The 17,936-nt window shown below is 48.8% G+C and overlaps 1 protein-coding gene across 1 annotated transcript; it reads left to right on the top strand.

Moving 5' to 3' along the window:
* The first annotated feature begins 9,429 nt into the window (after nt 1-9,429).
* Nucleotides 9,430-12,151, top strand: NKX1-2 (NK1 homeobox 2). The gene is made up of 2 exons (XM_061192337.1): nt 9,430-9,640; nt 11,424-12,151. Exons 1-2 carry the CDS (start codon nt 9,430-9,432, stop codon nt 12,149-12,151), a joined length of 939 nt encoding a protein of 312 aa, XP_061048320.1.
* Nucleotides 12,152-17,936: the final 5,785 nt, after the last annotated feature.

Consider the following 17,936-nt stretch of genomic DNA (forward strand, 5'->3'; position numbering starts at 1 on the left):
TCATGATTGGGACTAGTGCCCTCATAAAAGAGACCCCCGGGACTTCCCTGGTGGCGCAGTGGTTAAGAATCCGCCTGCCAATGCAGGGGACACGGGTTCGAGCCCTGGTCCAGGAAGATCCCACATGCCGCGGAGCAACTAAGCCCGTGCGCCACAACTACTGAGCCTGTGCTCTACAGCCCGCGAGCCACAACTACTGAGCCCGCATGCCACAACTACTGAAGCCCGCGCGCCTAGAGCCCGTGATCTGCAACAAGAGAAGCCACCGCAATGAGAAGCCGGCGCACTGCAACAAAGAGTAGCCCCCGCTCACCGCAACTAGAGAAAGCCCACACACAGCAACGAAGACCTGATGCAGCCAAAAATAAATTAAAAAAAAAAAATGAGAATCCACCTGCCAATGCAGGGGACACGGGTTCGAGCCCTGGTCCAGAAAGATCCCACATGCCTCGGGGCAGCTAAGCCCATGTGCCACAACTACTGAAGCCTGCACGCCTAGAGCCCGTGCTCTGCAAAAAGAGAAGCCACTGCAATGAGAAGCCCACGCACCACAGCGAAGGGTAGCCCCTGCTCGCCGCAACTAGAGAAAGCCCGTGTGCAGCAACGAAGACCCAACGCAGCCATAAATAAATAAATAAATAAATAAATAAATAAATAAAAGAGAGACCCCAGAGAGCTAGCTCATTCCTTCCACCATGTGAGGACACAGTAAGAAGTCGGCCGTCTGCAACCTGGAAGAGGGCTCCCCCCAGAACCCGAATATGCTGGCACCCTGATCTTGGACTGCCAGCCTCCAGAACTGTGAGCAATAAATTTCTGTTGTGTATAAGCCACTCAGCCTGTGGTATTTTGTTTTAGCAGCCCAAACAGACTAAGAGAAAGAGAAAGCAGGAAGAGACACCGTGCAGGCAAGATTAGCAGGTGTCTACTACCCGCAGAGACCCTTCATTGTGACCAAAGTCTGTTTTCCCTGGAAAGTGAAACCAGACCAAGGGAGGCCTACATGAGCCAAGGAGTTCTGTCTTATCACGGTGGGCCTTAGTGAAAAAAAAAAGTAGAGATCCATTGATCCAGAAGTGTCTCTCCATGTTTAGTGCGCATTAGAATCACCTGGAGGGCTTATTAAAATACAGGTTTGGATGCAGGAGGACTGGGATGGGCCCGAGAACCTGCATTTCCAGCAGGCTCCCAAGCAACGCTGATGCTGCTACTCTTCAGATCTAGATCAGTGTTTCGCAAATTTTAAGGTGCATGTGAATTACCTGGGGGACATTATTAAAATGCATATTCTGATTCAGTAGGTCTCGGGTGAAACCTGTGACTCTGCATTTCTAACAAGCTGCTGGGCCACAGACCTTCCTTTAAGTAACCAGGGTCTAGATTCTAGACTCCAGAATGACCTCTGGCAGCTCTGGTGATCTATGACTCTGTGATTTTTTTTTTTTCCCTAAAAAAATATCACTCGGACTGTCTGGTGGTGCAGTGGTTGAGAATCCACCTGCCAATGCAGGGGACATGGGTTCGATCCGTGGTCCAGGAGGATCCCACATGCTGCAGAGCAGCTAAGCCCTTGAGCCACAACTGCTGAGCCTGAGCTCTGGAGCCCGCGCGCCACAACTACTGGAGTCCGCGTGCTCTAAGGCCCATGCTCTGCAACTGCTGAAGCCCGCACACCTACAGCCCGTGCTCTGCAACAAGAGAAGCCACCGCAATGAGAAGCCGGTGCACCACAACGAAGAGTAGCCCCCGTTCGCGGCATCTAGAGAAAGCCCGCGTGCAGCAACAAAGACCCAACGCAGCCAAAAAAAAAAAATCACTTTGCAGAAAAACAGCACATCCAGGATATTGCCCTCATATGTGCGCGTTATTAACAGAGGTGCTGATTGTCGAAGTTGTAAATGATGCTCCTCGCCTGCTTCTCCCCTACTTCTGGTGGCTGCTTGGCAGGGTCTCCGAACAGACAGTGAGGGGAGGCTCAGGCTATCTGCTCAAGTGCTTCTGAGTCACCTGGGCAAAGGTTTGTGGGAGATGATACAGTGAGTGACACTTTCCCAGGATTTCCATGTTTCTTCAGCCTTTCTTTGGCCATGGAGCCTGTTCCGTGTTTGTACAAAGGGTGGGGAGTTCGTGGCTTTAAATCAGTCTCTGAGTTATTAGGATCTGGCATTAGACCATCAGTACACTCCCATGAGATGCTTTTTCGTTAAGAAGGTGGGGGCAGGGGTAAGGGAGAGCAGCAAAGCTCTTGTCCTCAGAGGCTGGCAACAGTAGAACCTTCACCACCCCTAGGCCTGAGTTCTTACTACAACCATACAAGACCTGTAGCTGCAGGAGAGCTGTGGCCTTTGGTTCAGGAATGTGGCAATTGCTGACCTGTAGCTGGGTGGAAGGGGAATGAATAACCTCTTTCCTCACATCTCTTCTGTCCCTGCAGTTTTCTTTTGCAAAGAGCACGGTTGCCCAGCATAAAAGCATAAGGTTGTGCAACAAACTCATGGGATTTCCCCTGAGGAAGTTGGATCCACTATAAAACTATATCCATAGCTAAACATTTCTGGATCTCATTCTTATTTTCAGCTCAGTCTGCACCCCCTCTTAAGGTGTGGGGTTTCCAATCTATCTTAATCAGACTGAGGAACATTGGGTTTACGCTGTTAGGCCACAGTTTATTCCTTTCAACTCTTCAACCTGCTAAGTGCCAGGTGCTAACGGGCACAAAGACAAATGCTGTGTGGCCCTGGCTTCAGGACAGTCTCAGGACCAGGCAGTCTGTATGCCAGGCAGGGTTCTTTGACCCCAGCTAATTGAATTCCAAAATGGGGAAAGGGGCAGCAAGGGGAGAGTTGGGAAGGCTTTAAGGCAATTTACAGAAGCAAAGGTAATGCTCAACAACCAGACCTCAGAAAGTACCAGAACCATCAACTCCAGGAGTGGGAAATAGCAAAGGGTTTCTTTCAGGCATTGCTGCTAGGATGAAGCGGCCCCAAGCCAGCGTCAGTCACTCTCCTTCAGATTCCTGCGGGAGACAGACTGATTGCTCCTGCAGGAGGCCACTCCCACCCTGGGGCCCTTGATTGGCGATCCCACCACTACCACATGAAAGGGGGATATCTGAGCAGAGTCAAATTACCAGTACCAGAAAAGGGGATGAGGATGCTGATCCCGAAAAGCAAGAGATGTCCACCCAGGCTGGATGGAAGCCCACTGCCCACTCGCCAGGATCCAAGGGCTGGCCAGGGTCTCTGAGAAGGTAGCGTGCATGGGCAGGGGACCCACACACATCTTACCCAGAGCCTAGCCTGTCCAGGGACCAAGGCTGCACAAGCAGCTGGAATAGATAGTGAAGAGCCTGGCATTCAGTGCAGAGGTCTTTAGTCTTCACCCCACGAACCACAGTAGCCATGGAAACGCCCAAACAGTGAAGGTGGGGTCACTTGACATATGCATGGCTGGAGTGGCAAACTTGTGACCCACAGACCTGTTTCTGATGGCCTGATTTTCAACACTGTGAATTGATTACCAGCATTGGAGGTGTCACGTAAGAGGTCAGATTTCCAGTTTCTTTGAGGCAATGTGGAGATCTGGCAGCGCTGATCAGCCTTCCTGCAAGGGCACCATCCACCAGGTGGAGGACCAGCAGCCCTGCAACGTGAGTCGCAGGTACTCCAGGAGTTTGCATACCCATGCGAGGTGAACAGCCTGCTGGGGCAGCAAGGCTGGAGGCAGGGAGGCCAGGAAAAGAAGATTAAAGGCATGAATAACAAAGGACGAAATAATGCCATTTGCAGCAACATGGAGGGACCTGGAGATTATCATACTAAGTCAGTCAGACGGAGACAGACAAATATCATATGATATCACTTGCATGTGGCATCTAAATATGATACAGGTCTTCCCTGGCGGTCCAGTGGTTAAGACTCTGCACTTCCACTGCAGGAGGAGCGGGTTCAATCCCTGGTCAGGGAACTAAGATCCCGCATGCCGCTTGGTGCGGCCAAAAGTTTTAAAAAATAAAAATAAAATATAAAATAATGTAAGATACAAATGAACTTATTTACAAAACAGAAACAGACCCACAGACATAGAAAACAAACTTATGGTTACCAGAGGGGAAAGGAGGTGGGGGAGGGATAAACTAGGAATTTGGCATTAGCAGATACAAACTACTATATATAAAATAGATAAACAACAAGGTCCTACTGTATAGTACAGGGAATTATGTTCAATATCCTGTAATAAACCATAATGGAAAGGAATACGAAAAATATATATATATCTCTGAATACATATATATCTGAATCACTTTGCTGTATACCAGACACAAACAGCATTGTAAATCAACTATACTTCAATTACAAAAAAAAGATTGAAGGCATGAAATTCGGGCACAGAGGTGGGGAACAGAGGACTTTGTCCCCTGCCTTGCAGGAAATCACCCAAGAATGATAGATCATACAGGTCTCCATTCAACCGGGAAGCAAGTGCTTCATATACCTGCCAAGCCCTACCTTTCTCCCTTGTCTATATTCTGCCTGTGCCTCTCTTTGTATGGTATGAACATGGCATGTGATGCTCACGGTCAGAAAGAGCCTGCATTGTGTCCCTGTTCCTTCTGCCTCTGTCCTTCCCCAATTCTCTCCTCATATGTCCTCAGCTTGTCACTTGGCATTTTTCCCCCATTCTCTTTCTCCCAATGACATGTCTCTACTTTTCGAGATGCCCAGAGCAATTCGGTTTGCCTGGCAATTCCCTTCTCTTGGGTTTCTCCTGGGAATATCTTAAAACGTTAGAAAACACTGAATGTAAGAGCTTCCAAAACTGCATCCCAAAACCTGCACCACGGTATTCTCCCAGGCAGTGCCTGGGCTCGTCATTTTCTCAGAGGTCCTTTTCCATATCTCATTTCTGTGTGTAACTTTGAAGGAAAGCCGTTCGATAAATGTCTACAATTGGACTTCACCCTGGGGCAGGAATGTGACTTCCTTTAAGAGAAGAACTTTACTGAACCAGGCTCTGAAATCTCACTTCCCTGGTTCAAATCTCAACTTCACCACTTCCTAGCTCTGGGGTCGTGGGCAAACTTGCTCTTAAGCTTGGTTTTCTCTACTGTAAATTGGGGATATAAGAGTGCCTGCTTCATGGGGTCGTGCATGGGGAGGGTTAGATGAAATAACCCAAAATAAGCAAAAGCTTAGCCAAGTGCCTGGTCCAGAGCAAGTGCCCAAGAAAGAAGAGCAATTATTGTTAATACTAATTGTCGCTGTCAGGACAATACCCCCTCCCATTGTTTTATCACCTTCTTTGATGCTTCCTCCAAATTTCTGAAATAAAGAAATTGATTGTTTTTTTCACCTGTTGATTTCCAAAAAGAAATACTGATTTCTTAAAGCAAGATATATTAAGCAGACATTTTTATTTTGGTTGCAGACTGGGGACAGGTGGGAAGGCTACACTTTAAGCTTTCACAAATCAAAGTCTCTGAAGTAGGTTTTTAAAAGGAATACTTGCTCTGTTTGGCAGCCAGAGTTCAAAGCCCTGGGGGGAAATGGTAAACTAGCCTTTAATTGTAAATGAACTCTCCGGCAACAAGAGGTACAGAGTCAAGTAAACATTTAAAAACTGATTCTGCCGCTCTCAGTAGTTTCTTTTTAACATCCAGTGCCTCGCCCCTCCCATTTTGCAGCCAGATTTCAGTTAAAGAAGTACGCGGTTCACTACTCCCCCTTTGTCACCAAGATGTGCCTTATGAAGCTGTCTCTTGGCATTCATGTCCTACCCCGTGGGCTGGCCCACACTGCAGGGTTTTACCTAGAGAATTTAAGTTGTATTTTATTTCAGGAACATAAGATTTTATCTAAGGTGCTTTAACACAGCTCCTAAGAGCGCTCTCCCTCTGCATATACTGCAAGTTCTTTCCATTGTTAACACTGTTCACGGCTCAGGCAGCAGCTTCGCAAGGCTGTGCTGGAATTATAGGCCACTTTGTTTGTGGAATAGCTCGGGAAGCTTGGCACCGTTGATTTGCATCAGTGCCTCTGGAATAGACTTTGCCTTCTCCTTAAAGATACTATCTAAACTGTGAAATTCATTAAATAGCCCCAGAAATGGATCAGGTTATTTAACACAACATCCCTAATGGTGCAATATCTCAGCTGTCTGCACTGATAGTGAACATTGTCTTGGATAGTGTTATCAGCCCAGGACACCCGCTATGAACATTGATCCCGAGCTTGTTACAGCCATCACTTGCCATCAGGACAGGTCAGGGATGGAACCCACCTAGCATCAAAGCAATTTAAAGACAGCACTCAGGCGGAATTTTAATGCCCACGCTGAAAACACAAATCAGCTCCATGCACAGGGGGAAAGTGGCTTGCTGGCTATGGATATCCTTATTATATAGGAACACCTTGTGTATAAATACACGCATGAGGACGTTAGCAAGTCAACACATCTCCAAATTGTTCCTATATGAAGTCTCACTGCCTTCTAGTCATTTACAAAGCAGGTGGCCAGAAACACAATTCCCCAAGGCACCCCCTCCCCTCACCAAAGTGAAGAATTTAACCTGTTCTTTGGGTGGGGTGCTTCTCTTTAAGTTGGGTGAATAAGATGGCGCATTTTCTATTCCTGCAATGTTGATGGGAGACACTGCAGTGTTTCTTGTGGCATCTGTCTCCAGATGCCAAGTCCTGAGTGCAAGGGTTCACATCACCTTGTGCTGCACTGAACACATGTATCAGAAATAAAGGAAAAATAAAGGACAAGGAAAAAAGAAAGACAACTAATAGGAGTTCTTAAAGATCCACAGTCTTAAAGCACATGGCCTTTATGTGTTCCTGACTTTCCAATTTGTTGCTTCTACTCTCTCTGCTCCTTTTCTATATTTAACACCTGTGGACCTCAAAGGAAAAATGATTCCTATTATTTGAACAAAAATTTTGGAGACAATTGATAAAGTGAAATGAAAATGACCCAGGTTTGGCCTGCCCTGGCTTCTGCGCCTTACATGTCCCTCTGGTTGGGGGCATTCGGTGCCCTCTGGAATGCCAGCCCACCTTCCTGTGAAAGTGGTTTCAATATTTCTTACAGAACAGATAAGAAGAGGGACCATGGGAAGCCAGAAATGCCCATTCTGGAGCTCCCTTAAAGAGATCTATTTCTAGCTACCTTGAAGAACCTAAATATGAAAAAATATGAATGTGGGTGGAAAAATGTAAGAGGGGACTGGGATCATTGGGGAGGGAGAAAGGAAAGAAAGATTTTTTTAAAAAAATTTATTTTATTGACGTATACTTGATTGACAATGTTGTGTTAATTTCTGCTGTACAGCAAAGTGACTCAGTTATACATATATACATTATTTTTCATATTCTTTTCCATTGTGGTTTATCACAGGATATTGAACACAGTCCCCTATGCTATACAGTAGGATCTTGTTGTTTAAGAAAGTTTTTGTTTTTTTTTTAAATCAAGTGAGAACTGGGTGAGAAAGAGTTGTCAAAACAAAAAACAAAGTACCCTATCTGTGATCTGGAAGGTTCTGTGATTGGCAATCCAGGTTCCTGGGTACCACGGTTTAGTGCCATGGCCACCTGCTTTGATTTTCCCAAGGCCCACATTCCCTCTGATGGGAGGTGGTCCATTGGGCTTGGCCAGGGCACTTCCTGTTCTGATTTCCTTTTAAAAGCACAATCCATCTCTGCTTTAGGACTGAAGCTGGCTTGAATTTCGGCAGGGCTTTAAAGTCCCCAGGGAATACAGTGGCCGCCTCTGGGAGGTGCCACGAGGTTTGAATGCGAAAAGTTCCTAGAAGCTGGCCTGTAAGACCTTCTCTACAATAACAGAGGGGATTAGCAGCACACACCCCTCCCTCCTCCCCCACTGCACTTCAGTGAGGTTTCTCCTCCCCTTCCTACTCCTACCTGACCGGACAATCTTAATTGCCGTCATTGTTTGGAAACCCCATGGGGCAGGGAAGAAAGGGACAACAGCCTTAGAGGTAGTTCTGGGCAGAGGGGTAGGAGAAGCCTCAGAATCTGCCGCTGAGATAAATGCTTAGCACTCAGACTGCTCCCCAAACAACAAAAGGGAAAAAAAGAATGTTAAGAAGGGCCTGGCTGGTGGAAGCTTCCCCGAGGACTGATGTGCACCAGCCCACGGGACTTGGTGGGGCAGATGGAAGCTTTTACAATTGTCTCTGTTCTTTGACCTTAAATCCAAACCGGCCAAACACCTTTTAACCTTTTTCTTCTTGGGGCTAGGGGGAGGATGAGGGTCAAAGATGCAACCTGATTCCCAGAGACCCAATATCTGTGCACATGATCAAATCTATGACTCTGAAGAAGGCCTGAAGGGCATCAGGCATTGTGCTTGGCGTCTCTGCCGGCCAGGGCAGCGACCCTCACCTGGCTCACCTGCCCTCACCAGAGCATCTCACCTGGCTCTGAGACCTCAACCCGCAAGGTTTCCAAAGCGGCAAGTCATCTTGGTGGGGGCTCAGACATCTCTCCAAAACCCCTGCTGCCCTCTGACCTCCAGAGTGGAAGGGAAAGCCTCTGACACAGTGCGGGACTTTCTTTCGTTATTTCCTAGCGAGCAGGACGTACTGAAAAGAATAATGGTCCGGGAAAGAAGACCTGGGTTCGAATCCAGACTCTGTCACCAACTAACAGTGACCCTGGGCAACGTCACTTCTCATCTTTGAACCTTAATTTCCTCATCTTAAAGCTGGGATAATAGTCTTGCCAGGCCACGCCCACCGCACAGGGATGCTCAGAGGATCAAACGAGATCGCGCAAGTCTAAGGGCTTTGTAAACTGTAAACTGTGAGAAAATAAGGGCTTTTAAATCCGAGGTGATCAGGTCTGAGGCCATTACTGTGATTCACTGGCGAGGCAGGAGATGTGCTGAGCATTGCCTTGAAGTAATCAGTGCTGGCCTCAATTGCATCTCCAATTCAAAGGCGGGTGCACTGGGGGAAGGGTGCAAATCGCAGCCCAAGTCAGGGTGGGTGTATTGGGAGGATCTCCGGGACGAAAGCGTCCGGACTTCCCTCCCTCGCGCACCCCGAGTTCCCGCAGGTTGGGCGGAGGAGCGCTGAGCCGGCGGCGCTGTCCCGGCGGGAGCGCGCACCAGACTCACCAAGGCGCCCCCTCGCCGAGGCTAGAGGTCCCCGAGCCTTAGTCTTGGGGCTGCTGCGAACGCGCCCTGCACTTGGCGGGGGCCTGGGCAGCCCAAGTGCCAATCCGCGCTCAGCCCCCCGCGGCTCTCTCCACGCCCCCCCTCCACGCCCCCCTCCCCAGCTTCACTTGGCCGCCCCGACCCTCCTACCGGCTGAGAACTGCGGCCGAGCCACAGCCGAAGGGAAGCCCGAGCGCGGCCATCCCGGACTCCGCGCCGCCGACCTCCGGCCCGCGGGCGGCGGGCATGCTAGCATGGCAGGACGGCGGGGCCAAGGCGGCTCCCTCCCACCACAAGATCTCCTTCTCGGTTCTGGACATCCTGGACCCTCAGAAATTCACCCGCGCTGCGCTCCCAGCCGTGCGCCCTGCTCCCCGGGAAGCCAAGAAAAGTTTGGCAGAGGCCGAAGCAAGGAAGGACTCCAGCCGGGACCCGGCCCGGCAGCGAGAGACGCCTGGTAAGGATGCGAGGCGGCCTCCAGCCCCGGAAAGCCCCAGCTTACATGATGCGATGGGAAGGTGGGAGGGAGAGCCGTGGATCGGGTGAGTAGCCCTTAGCGGCGTCTTCCCCAAGGGGAGAAGGCGCACAGGACCAGGCGCGTAATTAAACTGACGCAGAAAGGGGGCCCCCAGCATCCCGGGTCAGGGATTTGCCACCGAAGCCTGTCCCTGCTCACCCGCTAAGCAAGCAAGCACCCCAGCTCTGATTTACTCGCAGTGGAAACTCTTACCCAGCGCCCACCTCGTCCAGGCTCATTCATTTATTGGGCATTTAATTGTCCCCTATGTGCCAGGACCTGGGCTAGAGACTGGGATAAAAGTCAGGAAAAACTTCAAAACCTACGAGGTAGACAGCATCCTTAACGAGGTAGACAGCATCATCTCTCCATTTTCAGGATCAGGAAGCTGAGGCTGAATCATGTGTCCAAAGTCTTAGTAGGCAGTGAGGTCCGGTTTTCGCACCCAGGGCCCACTTCCAACCATCCAGAGACAGCTGCAGAGACTCCGCTGCCCCGCACGCTCACTCTCCCCAGACCCAATCGTTGACTGGGCTGGGGCCGGAGTGGGGTGGGGTGACGGGAGGCTGTTGGTTCTTTCTCCCCAAAACCCTTTTTGATTTAACCACTAACTCTGGGAATTCCTTGGTGGTCCAGTGATTAGGACTCCACCTTCCACTGCAGGGGACACGGGTTCGATCCCTGGTGGGGGAACTAGGATCCCACAAGCCGCGTGCGGCAAAAACAAACAAACAAATAAACAAAACAACTCCTAACTCTGGAGGACACCTGACGAGGGGTCCAGGAAAGTTTGTGTCTGAAAGGAAAGACAAAAAACAGCAGGACCCAAGCTGGGTGAGGCGTGGGCACGAGGTTCCCTGGAAGGACGCCAAAGATCGGGGGCTCAGGTCAGGGAGAGGCTTGAAGTCTCGGCAGCTCCCCCGCTTCCCTTCCCCAAGTTTAGCGGTGATTGTCTGGGGCTCTGGGCGCCTCTGGCGGCTGCGCTTGGGCCTGGGCGGTCTGCCTGGTAATTGTTCGGATCGCCCCTCGCAGGGGCCGCGCTCCCCTTTCCCCACCCCCATGATCGATATTCTATTACTGGCGCCTGCATATCTCCTGCCCGCAGCTTGCAGGTACCGACTTCAAACCCCCTTTCCCTGTCTGATCCTAATATTGTTCGATTAAAACTTACCTTTAATAGATGACATCTATCGATCCGGCCCCGCACAAATCTGAAACTCTATTAACACGGCAGGAGAGAGAAGATGGGAAAGAGGGAATTTCACTTTAAAAGGGAGGAGGGGGCGCTTAATAACTTCTTTTTTAATTGCCGGCAGTTCCAGGCCAAAATAGGCTTCTAGGGACTGGGGAGACAGCCCCAAACGCACTTGACATATAGATGTCTTAATGTACAAAGATAAGGTAGTCCAATAAGGTCGTTATTTTTTCTTAATGCGGAGTGTCACTCATTCATTCGAAATACACTTCTCGGACGCCTACTAGGTAGTAGGTGGGTGAAGAGAAAGCGGGCACTGCAACCCTAACTCCCACCTCCTGGAAAGGGCTTGCAACTAAGAGCGGTCGTGGGGGTGAGGGCAGAGAGCGCAATTCCGGAGAGGGGCAGGGCTGGGCTCTGGGTTGGGCAGAGAGAGCTGCCTGCGCTGGGGAGGACGAGGACCAGGTCTGGGGACCAGGACCGGCCGGGTAGTTCCGGGCTTCTGATCACCGTCCCCTTCTCCCCTAGATGCTGCGGGCCGAGGCGCCGGCTTGGCGTCCCCCCTGGAGGGCTCGGAGGCGGAGGAGGCGGAGGAGGAGGACGTGGAGGACGTAGGGCGGCAGCGGCGGCGGCGGGAGCGGACTGCGCGCCTGCAGGAGGCCCAGACGCGCTCCCCCGAGGCTCGGGCCGCGGCAACGGCGGCGGCGGAGAGCAGCGCGGGCGGCCTCGCGGGCTCCCCGGGCTCGCCGGGCTCCCCGGGCTCCCCGCGGCCCCGGCGCCGGCGCTCAGAGCCCAGCTGCTCCAAGCCGCGGCGCGCGCGCACCGCCTTCACCTACGAGCAGCTGGTGGCCTTGGAGAACAAGTTCCGGGCCACGCGCTACCTTTCTGTGTGCGAGCGCCTGAACCTCGCGCTATCGCTTAGCCTCACTGAGACGCAGGTCAAAATTTGGTTCCAGAACCGCAGGACCAAGTGGAAGAAGCAGAACCCCGGCGCCGAAGGCGCGGCGCAGGCGGGAAGTGGCGCGCCCCAGCCTGGGACTTCGGCGGGGGCGGGCGGCGGCGGCGGCGCGGGGGCCAGCCCGGGTCAGCTGGGCCCGGCCGCGCATCCTTTCCAGACTTTCCCCTCCTACTCGGCGGCCAACGTCCTCTTCCCGGCCGCCGCCTCCTTCCCGCTGACAGCCGCCGCCGCCAGGGGCTCCTTTGCGCCCTTCCTCGGGCCCTCCTACCTGACCCCTTTCTACGCCCCACATCTATGAACCCGGAGCCCCTCGGGCCCCACTTCGTCCGGATTCACGAGTGAATGGCGTGGACTTGCGGTCCCCACCCCACGGAGGGGCGCCAGCGCGCAGGGACTGCCCCCTCCTGGTGCGCGGGTGTCTGCGCACCCCTTCCCTTCCCGCTGCCGGGAGGCGCCGCCAGAGGGCAGGGAGAGGCCGCCTGCCGCCTCCCCGCCGAGCTGAACCCTTGAATTCACGCGGTCCACTAAAGGGGGTCAAGGATCTGCCATCTTTAAAAGTGTCCGGAGACGGAGGCTGTCCTTAAGCCTGCCCGTGTCTGGACCTTGTTCTTCACTTTCGGTCAGGCTTAATTCAGTTCAAGGGTTCTTTCTGAGGGTCTGGGTGTTCGGCGGCGCGGGGCTAACCCAGCCGCGGGGATGGGGTCCAGAGGGAGACAAGACCCTCCCTCCAGCTGCTCACACCTAGGATGGAATCTGAAAAGACTGTGGCTCACTCAGAGGGTAAGGAGCTTTCCCTTTTCACAGCTGATTGTTTCCCATTTCATACTCGATTATTGGCCCAAACCCACCGATTCCTTCCAAATACTGAACAAAGTTGGAGAGAGCTGAGTCTGTGAGCGCACACTGCCGCCGTGAAATGGACTATTTTTTAAATGCATAACACTCTACATTTTTAGGTCTTCGTTTGAGATTAGGACTTGAGCGCAACTCTTGTTCCTAACAGTCTCTACACAGGCTATTCCTGAGAAAATGTGTACCTGATTTTTCGGAGAAGACCGTAAGTTCTTTTGGGAAATGCAACAGCTTTATAGCTAGACTTGCCTGCTGAAGTAGACGCACTTCCACACCACTGCAAGTTTTGAGAACAGCTTTGATAAACCACGGCTATGGCCCCAAAGGCATAAAAATAACAAAGAGACAAATGGCTCAACTAAAATCTTGAGGTCTATGCATGAGACTGCCCATTTGGGTATGCAGTATTTGATACTGTAAAACTTCAGTCTTGGCTAATATGTCTGTCCCAGCAAATCCTAGGCTCCCAATAGTGATCGAACCCGGGGGAGAGTTCGCACCTCCAGCACACGCTGCAGTCATGAATTGGACTATTTTTTTAAAGCACAAACTCAACATTTTTAGAGCTTCATCTAAGATTCTGACTTGAAAGATACTCTGTTCCACACAGACTCTCCAAGATGGCATGGTGAACAAGCAAAAGGTTGTTAGGAGCTGTAAAAGAAATAATTTTGGGGTGTAAAAAGCTACCATGGAAGCAAAAAGCATATTTATGATGGATTCAACTGCAGTAACTTAATATATGGATGAGCATTCTAACTGCTGCTTTTGTTATCTCCCTTAAGAATTAGTTCTGTAAAATTCTCTTGCCGGCTTTGTTTGGAATACCCTTCCTTTAGTTTTTTATGTGATATGATTTTTAGCCCATATCTCAGAAAACCAGACCTCCCCAACTAGGTCACGTACGTTTCACTCTCACCTTTATTCGAGGACTTTAGGCCCGGTGATATCTATATGGATACCATATTCCTTGCTATTTCTTGGTAGCCTGTGTCATTAATAATTAAATTTAATGATCAATGGCTTCTTGTAAAGTAAGAGCATGCTGTTTGGTATTATGAACACATGATATTATTATAACCTTGAAATATCTACTTCATTTATTATCGGGAATGAGAAAATATCCCTTTCTTCCAAATTAAATGAAGACTTCACATTCATGGGACTCTCATAAGATTTGAGAATATGTATTATTTAATTATAATTTGTTAATTAGACTCTTTTCCTTTTATTCTGAAGAAGAAAAGTGTCCCCAAACAATGCATTATGACTTTCTAAAAGACAACTGATGCCAGATGAGATTCAAAATGCAGTTACTCTAGTAGAGAATACTATTTTATTCACTTTACATATTGATTAACATTCCTTCAGTAACTATTTCTCAGTTTCTCAAAAGCAACTTTCCATGTATCTGGAGTAGGCAATTCAAATACACAGAGGCAAGTTCTGTAACAAAGAAGCTGAATTTCTGTAAGACTCGGGAAACATTCTATTCCTCTCAGGTACCAGAATCACAGGAGACTCCATTTGGAGAGAGGGACTGGGGAGGGAGGTGGGAGGCTTATCTGTCTATGGAATAGCATGGAGTGCTATACTTCCTGACCTTTCTTGTTTCTTCAGATTTTAACAGAGTAATGCTCGAAGTTTGTGACTTTGGACTTCTGCTGCTTTAAAAGGCCCAGTGGCTTTCCAACCAAATTCTTAGACTCAATCTATTGATGTGTTTGTCTAATAAATTTTGTTTGTAATAATTTCTTGTTTAATTATTTCTTGTTCTTTATTAGCAAAGCTTTTAAATAATGTTATAATTATCAGAGGTTGTATATATGTATTCCCATTCCCACTCCCCACCAACTAGCATTCATCAATAGAGGGTATCTTTACCCTAACACGACTTTTTTTTTTTTTTTTTTTTTTTTTTTTAAATCAATTTCAGGGGCTTCCCTGGTGGCTCAGTGGTTAAGAATCCGCCTGCCAATGCAGGGAACATGGGTTCGATCCCTGGTCCGGGAAGATCCCACATGCCGCGGAGCAACTAAGCCCGTGCGCCACAACTACTAAGCCTGCGCTCTAGAGCCCGCCAGCCACAACTACTGAAGCTGGCGCGCCTAGAGCCTGTGCTCCTCAACAAGAGAAGCCACTGCAATGAGAAGCCTGCGCACTGCAATGAAGAGTAGGCCCCTGGATGCAACTAGAGAAAGCCCATGCACAGCGACAAAGACCCAACACAGCCCCCCAAAAATAAATTAATTAAATAAATAAATAAATATTTTTTAAAAAGAAAAGAAAATCAATTTCAAAGCCCCAAAGACAGCCGGTGCAGAAGGTCACCGAACACTAACAGTTGCTTTGTGGCTTTGGAATCTTTTTTTTCTTTTTTTTAAGATTGTTTTTGATGTGGACCATTTTTAAAGTCTTTATTGAATTTGTTACAATATTACTTCTATTTTATGTTTTGGCTTTTTGGCCACGAGGCATATGGGAGCTTAGCTCCCCAACCAGGGATTGAATCTGCACCCCCTGCATTGGAAGGCAAAGGCTTAACCACTGGACCGCCAGGGAAGTCCCCCTAACACGACTTTCTTAAGTCATCTTTTTCAGACCCTTGCTAGATACACACATAGTGGCTCCATTTGTAGGCAGTATACACAAACACACATTTAAGGTCATTTCCATAGTGAAAGCAAAGCATCTTTACAGAATTTTAATTAGTGGCTACAAATTAAATCAACACCAGGTTTCCAGGACATTAACTTCCTAGTCTTACTTTACAAGTTCTGAATACCCCATAAAGAGTCTGGTAGATAACTTTTCAGACTTGGGCCATCCACTGGTCATAAATTTCTGATGTTAAAAATGACCATTTTAGGGGCTTCCCTGGTGGCACAGTGGTTAAAAATCCACCTGCCAATGCAGGGGACATGGGTTCGATCCCTGGTCTGGGAAGATCCCACATGCCGCGGAGCAGCTAGGCCCATGCGCCACAACTACCGAGCCCGTGTGCGCGCCTAGAGCCCGTGCTCTGCAACAAGAGAAGCCACCACAATGAGAGGCCCGTGCACCGCCACGAAGAGTAGCCCCCGCTGGCTCCAGCTAGAGAAAGACCGCGCGCAGCAACGAAGACCCAACGCAGCCAAAAATAAATAAAATAAATAAATTTTTTTAAAAAATGACCATTTAAAAATGAACTTATTTACAAGCCAGAAACAGACCCACAGGGGTGGGGGAGGCATAAACTAGGAATTTGAGATTAACATATACAAACTACTATGTATAAGAAAACATAAACAACAAGGTCCTACTGTATATCACAGGGAAATATATTCAATATCCTGTAATAAACCATTAAGGAAAAGAATATGAAAAAGCATATATGTATGTATATATATATATCTCTCTCTCTCTGAATGACTTTGTTGTATACCAGAAATTAACACAACATTGTAAATCAACTATACTTAAAAAAAAATTACCATTTCAGATTCCCACTTGAAAACACGTAGCCAGGGAGCCTTATTTAAAGGAGTGATTAGAGAGCATTTTTGCATTGAGAGACCCCCAACCATTTTATGGGCACAGATCAGCTTAGTGTATTTGGTTTTTTAGGAATGACTCTTAAGAACCTATTTAACTAGCTTTTTAAAATTATGAGTAGGCTAGCATAGACATTCTTCAATACATAATAAATACATTTAAAAACATAATTCCATATGGTCAATTGAAGGGAAGCATCTAAGAGTCTAAGGGGAGGTGGGAAGACACAGATTCCGAGAAAGAGAAACAGGGAAAGAGAAAGGCCCCCTTCTCCCTCCAGCGGAAGGAAAACTCGGGAGGAGCCGGGTTGTGGAGACAAAGGGGGAGACACCCAGTGGGAGACTCCCAGTAGGGTTGCTCTTGCTGCACCTAACTCCTCCTGGTTCCCTTGGGCTGTGGTTTTCAAGGACGAGGTGAAGGCCCCTGGCCTCTGAGTGGTTGGGTTCAAAGCCACCTCCACCCCTCAGTCGATAGATGAACTTGGCAAGTTCCCCATGTCTCTGGGCCTCAGTTTCCTCACCATAGTGCCTGGCTTGGAGGACTGCACAAGAGTCTATGTGGAAGGCACTTAGTTCAGTGCCTGACACAATGAGGTAGTTATTATCCCAGTTGAAGCTGGAAAGGACATTAAAGATGCTGAACCTAGGCCAACCTCCTCCTTTACAAAATTTTATTGCAGTAGAATAAACACAGAAAACTGAATATATCAGGGACTTCCCTGGTGGCGCAGTGGTTAAGGATCCGCCTGCCAATGCAGGGGACACGGGTTCGGGCCCTGGTCCGGGAAGATCCCACATGCCGTGGAGCAACTAAGCCCGTGCGCCACAACTACTGAGCCTGCGCTCTAGAGCCCGCCAGCCACAACTACTGAAGCTGGCGCGCCTAGAGCCCGTGCTCTGCAACAAGAGAAGCCACCACAATGAGAAGCCCACGCACTGCAACGAAGAGTAGCCTCCTCTCGCCACAACTAGAGAAAGCCCGTGCGCAGCAACAAAGACCCAACGCAGCCAAAAATAAATATAAAATAAATAAATAAATTAAAAAAAAAAAACCAAAAAACTGAATATATCAGATGGATACAGCTTGGTGCATCTTCACAAACAGAACACCTGTGTAATCAGCGCCCAGATCAAGAGCAGAACATTGTGAGCACCCCAGGCCCCTTGTGTCACCTTCTCATACCTCCCTCCCCAAGGGTGCCTGCTGTCCTACTTCTAACAGCATGGATTAGCTGTGCCTGTTTTTTCCTTTTAAATATAAAAATGGAATCCAACGGAATGTACCCCTGTGTCTGGCTTTCTTGGCTCAACATCATTTGTGAGTTCTATCCATGTTGTATAGTGTTGTAAATTATTTATTCCTATTTCTGATGGCCTATTACTGTATACACTTGCTACAATTTATCCATTCTTACTTTTTGTTTTTGTTTTTTGTTTGTCTGCTTTTTTTGGCCATGCTGTGCAGAATGTGGGATCTTAATTCCCCAACCAGGGATAGAACCCATGCCCCCTGCTTTGGGAGTGCAGAGTCTTAACCACTGGAAGTCCCTATCCATTCTACTGTTGATGGATAATCAGATACTTTGGGGACATTTTGATTAAACAGTCTTATACATGTCTTTTGGTAAATAACATCTTCATATTTCCATTAGGAATACATCTAGGAGTGGGGTTATTGGGTATGCATAGGTCTAGCGT

This window comes from Eubalaena glacialis, chromosome 1 (assembly GCF_028564815.1).
Source record: "Eubalaena glacialis isolate mEubGla1 chromosome 1, mEubGla1.1.hap2.+ XY, whole genome shotgun sequence".
Taxonomy (NCBI): Eukaryota; Metazoa; Chordata; class Mammalia; order Artiodactyla; family Balaenidae; genus Eubalaena; species Eubalaena glacialis.

Coding starts and splice junctions, on each gene's coding strand:
- NKX1-2 (XM_061192337.1), top strand. CDS start 9,430: ATGCTAGCATGGCAGGACGGCGGGGCCAAGGCGGCTCCCTCCCACCAC. Junction 9,641..11,423: donor CCGGCAGCGAGAGACGCCTG/GTAAGGATGCGA, acceptor CTTCTCCCCTAG/ATGCTGCGGGCCGAGGCGCC.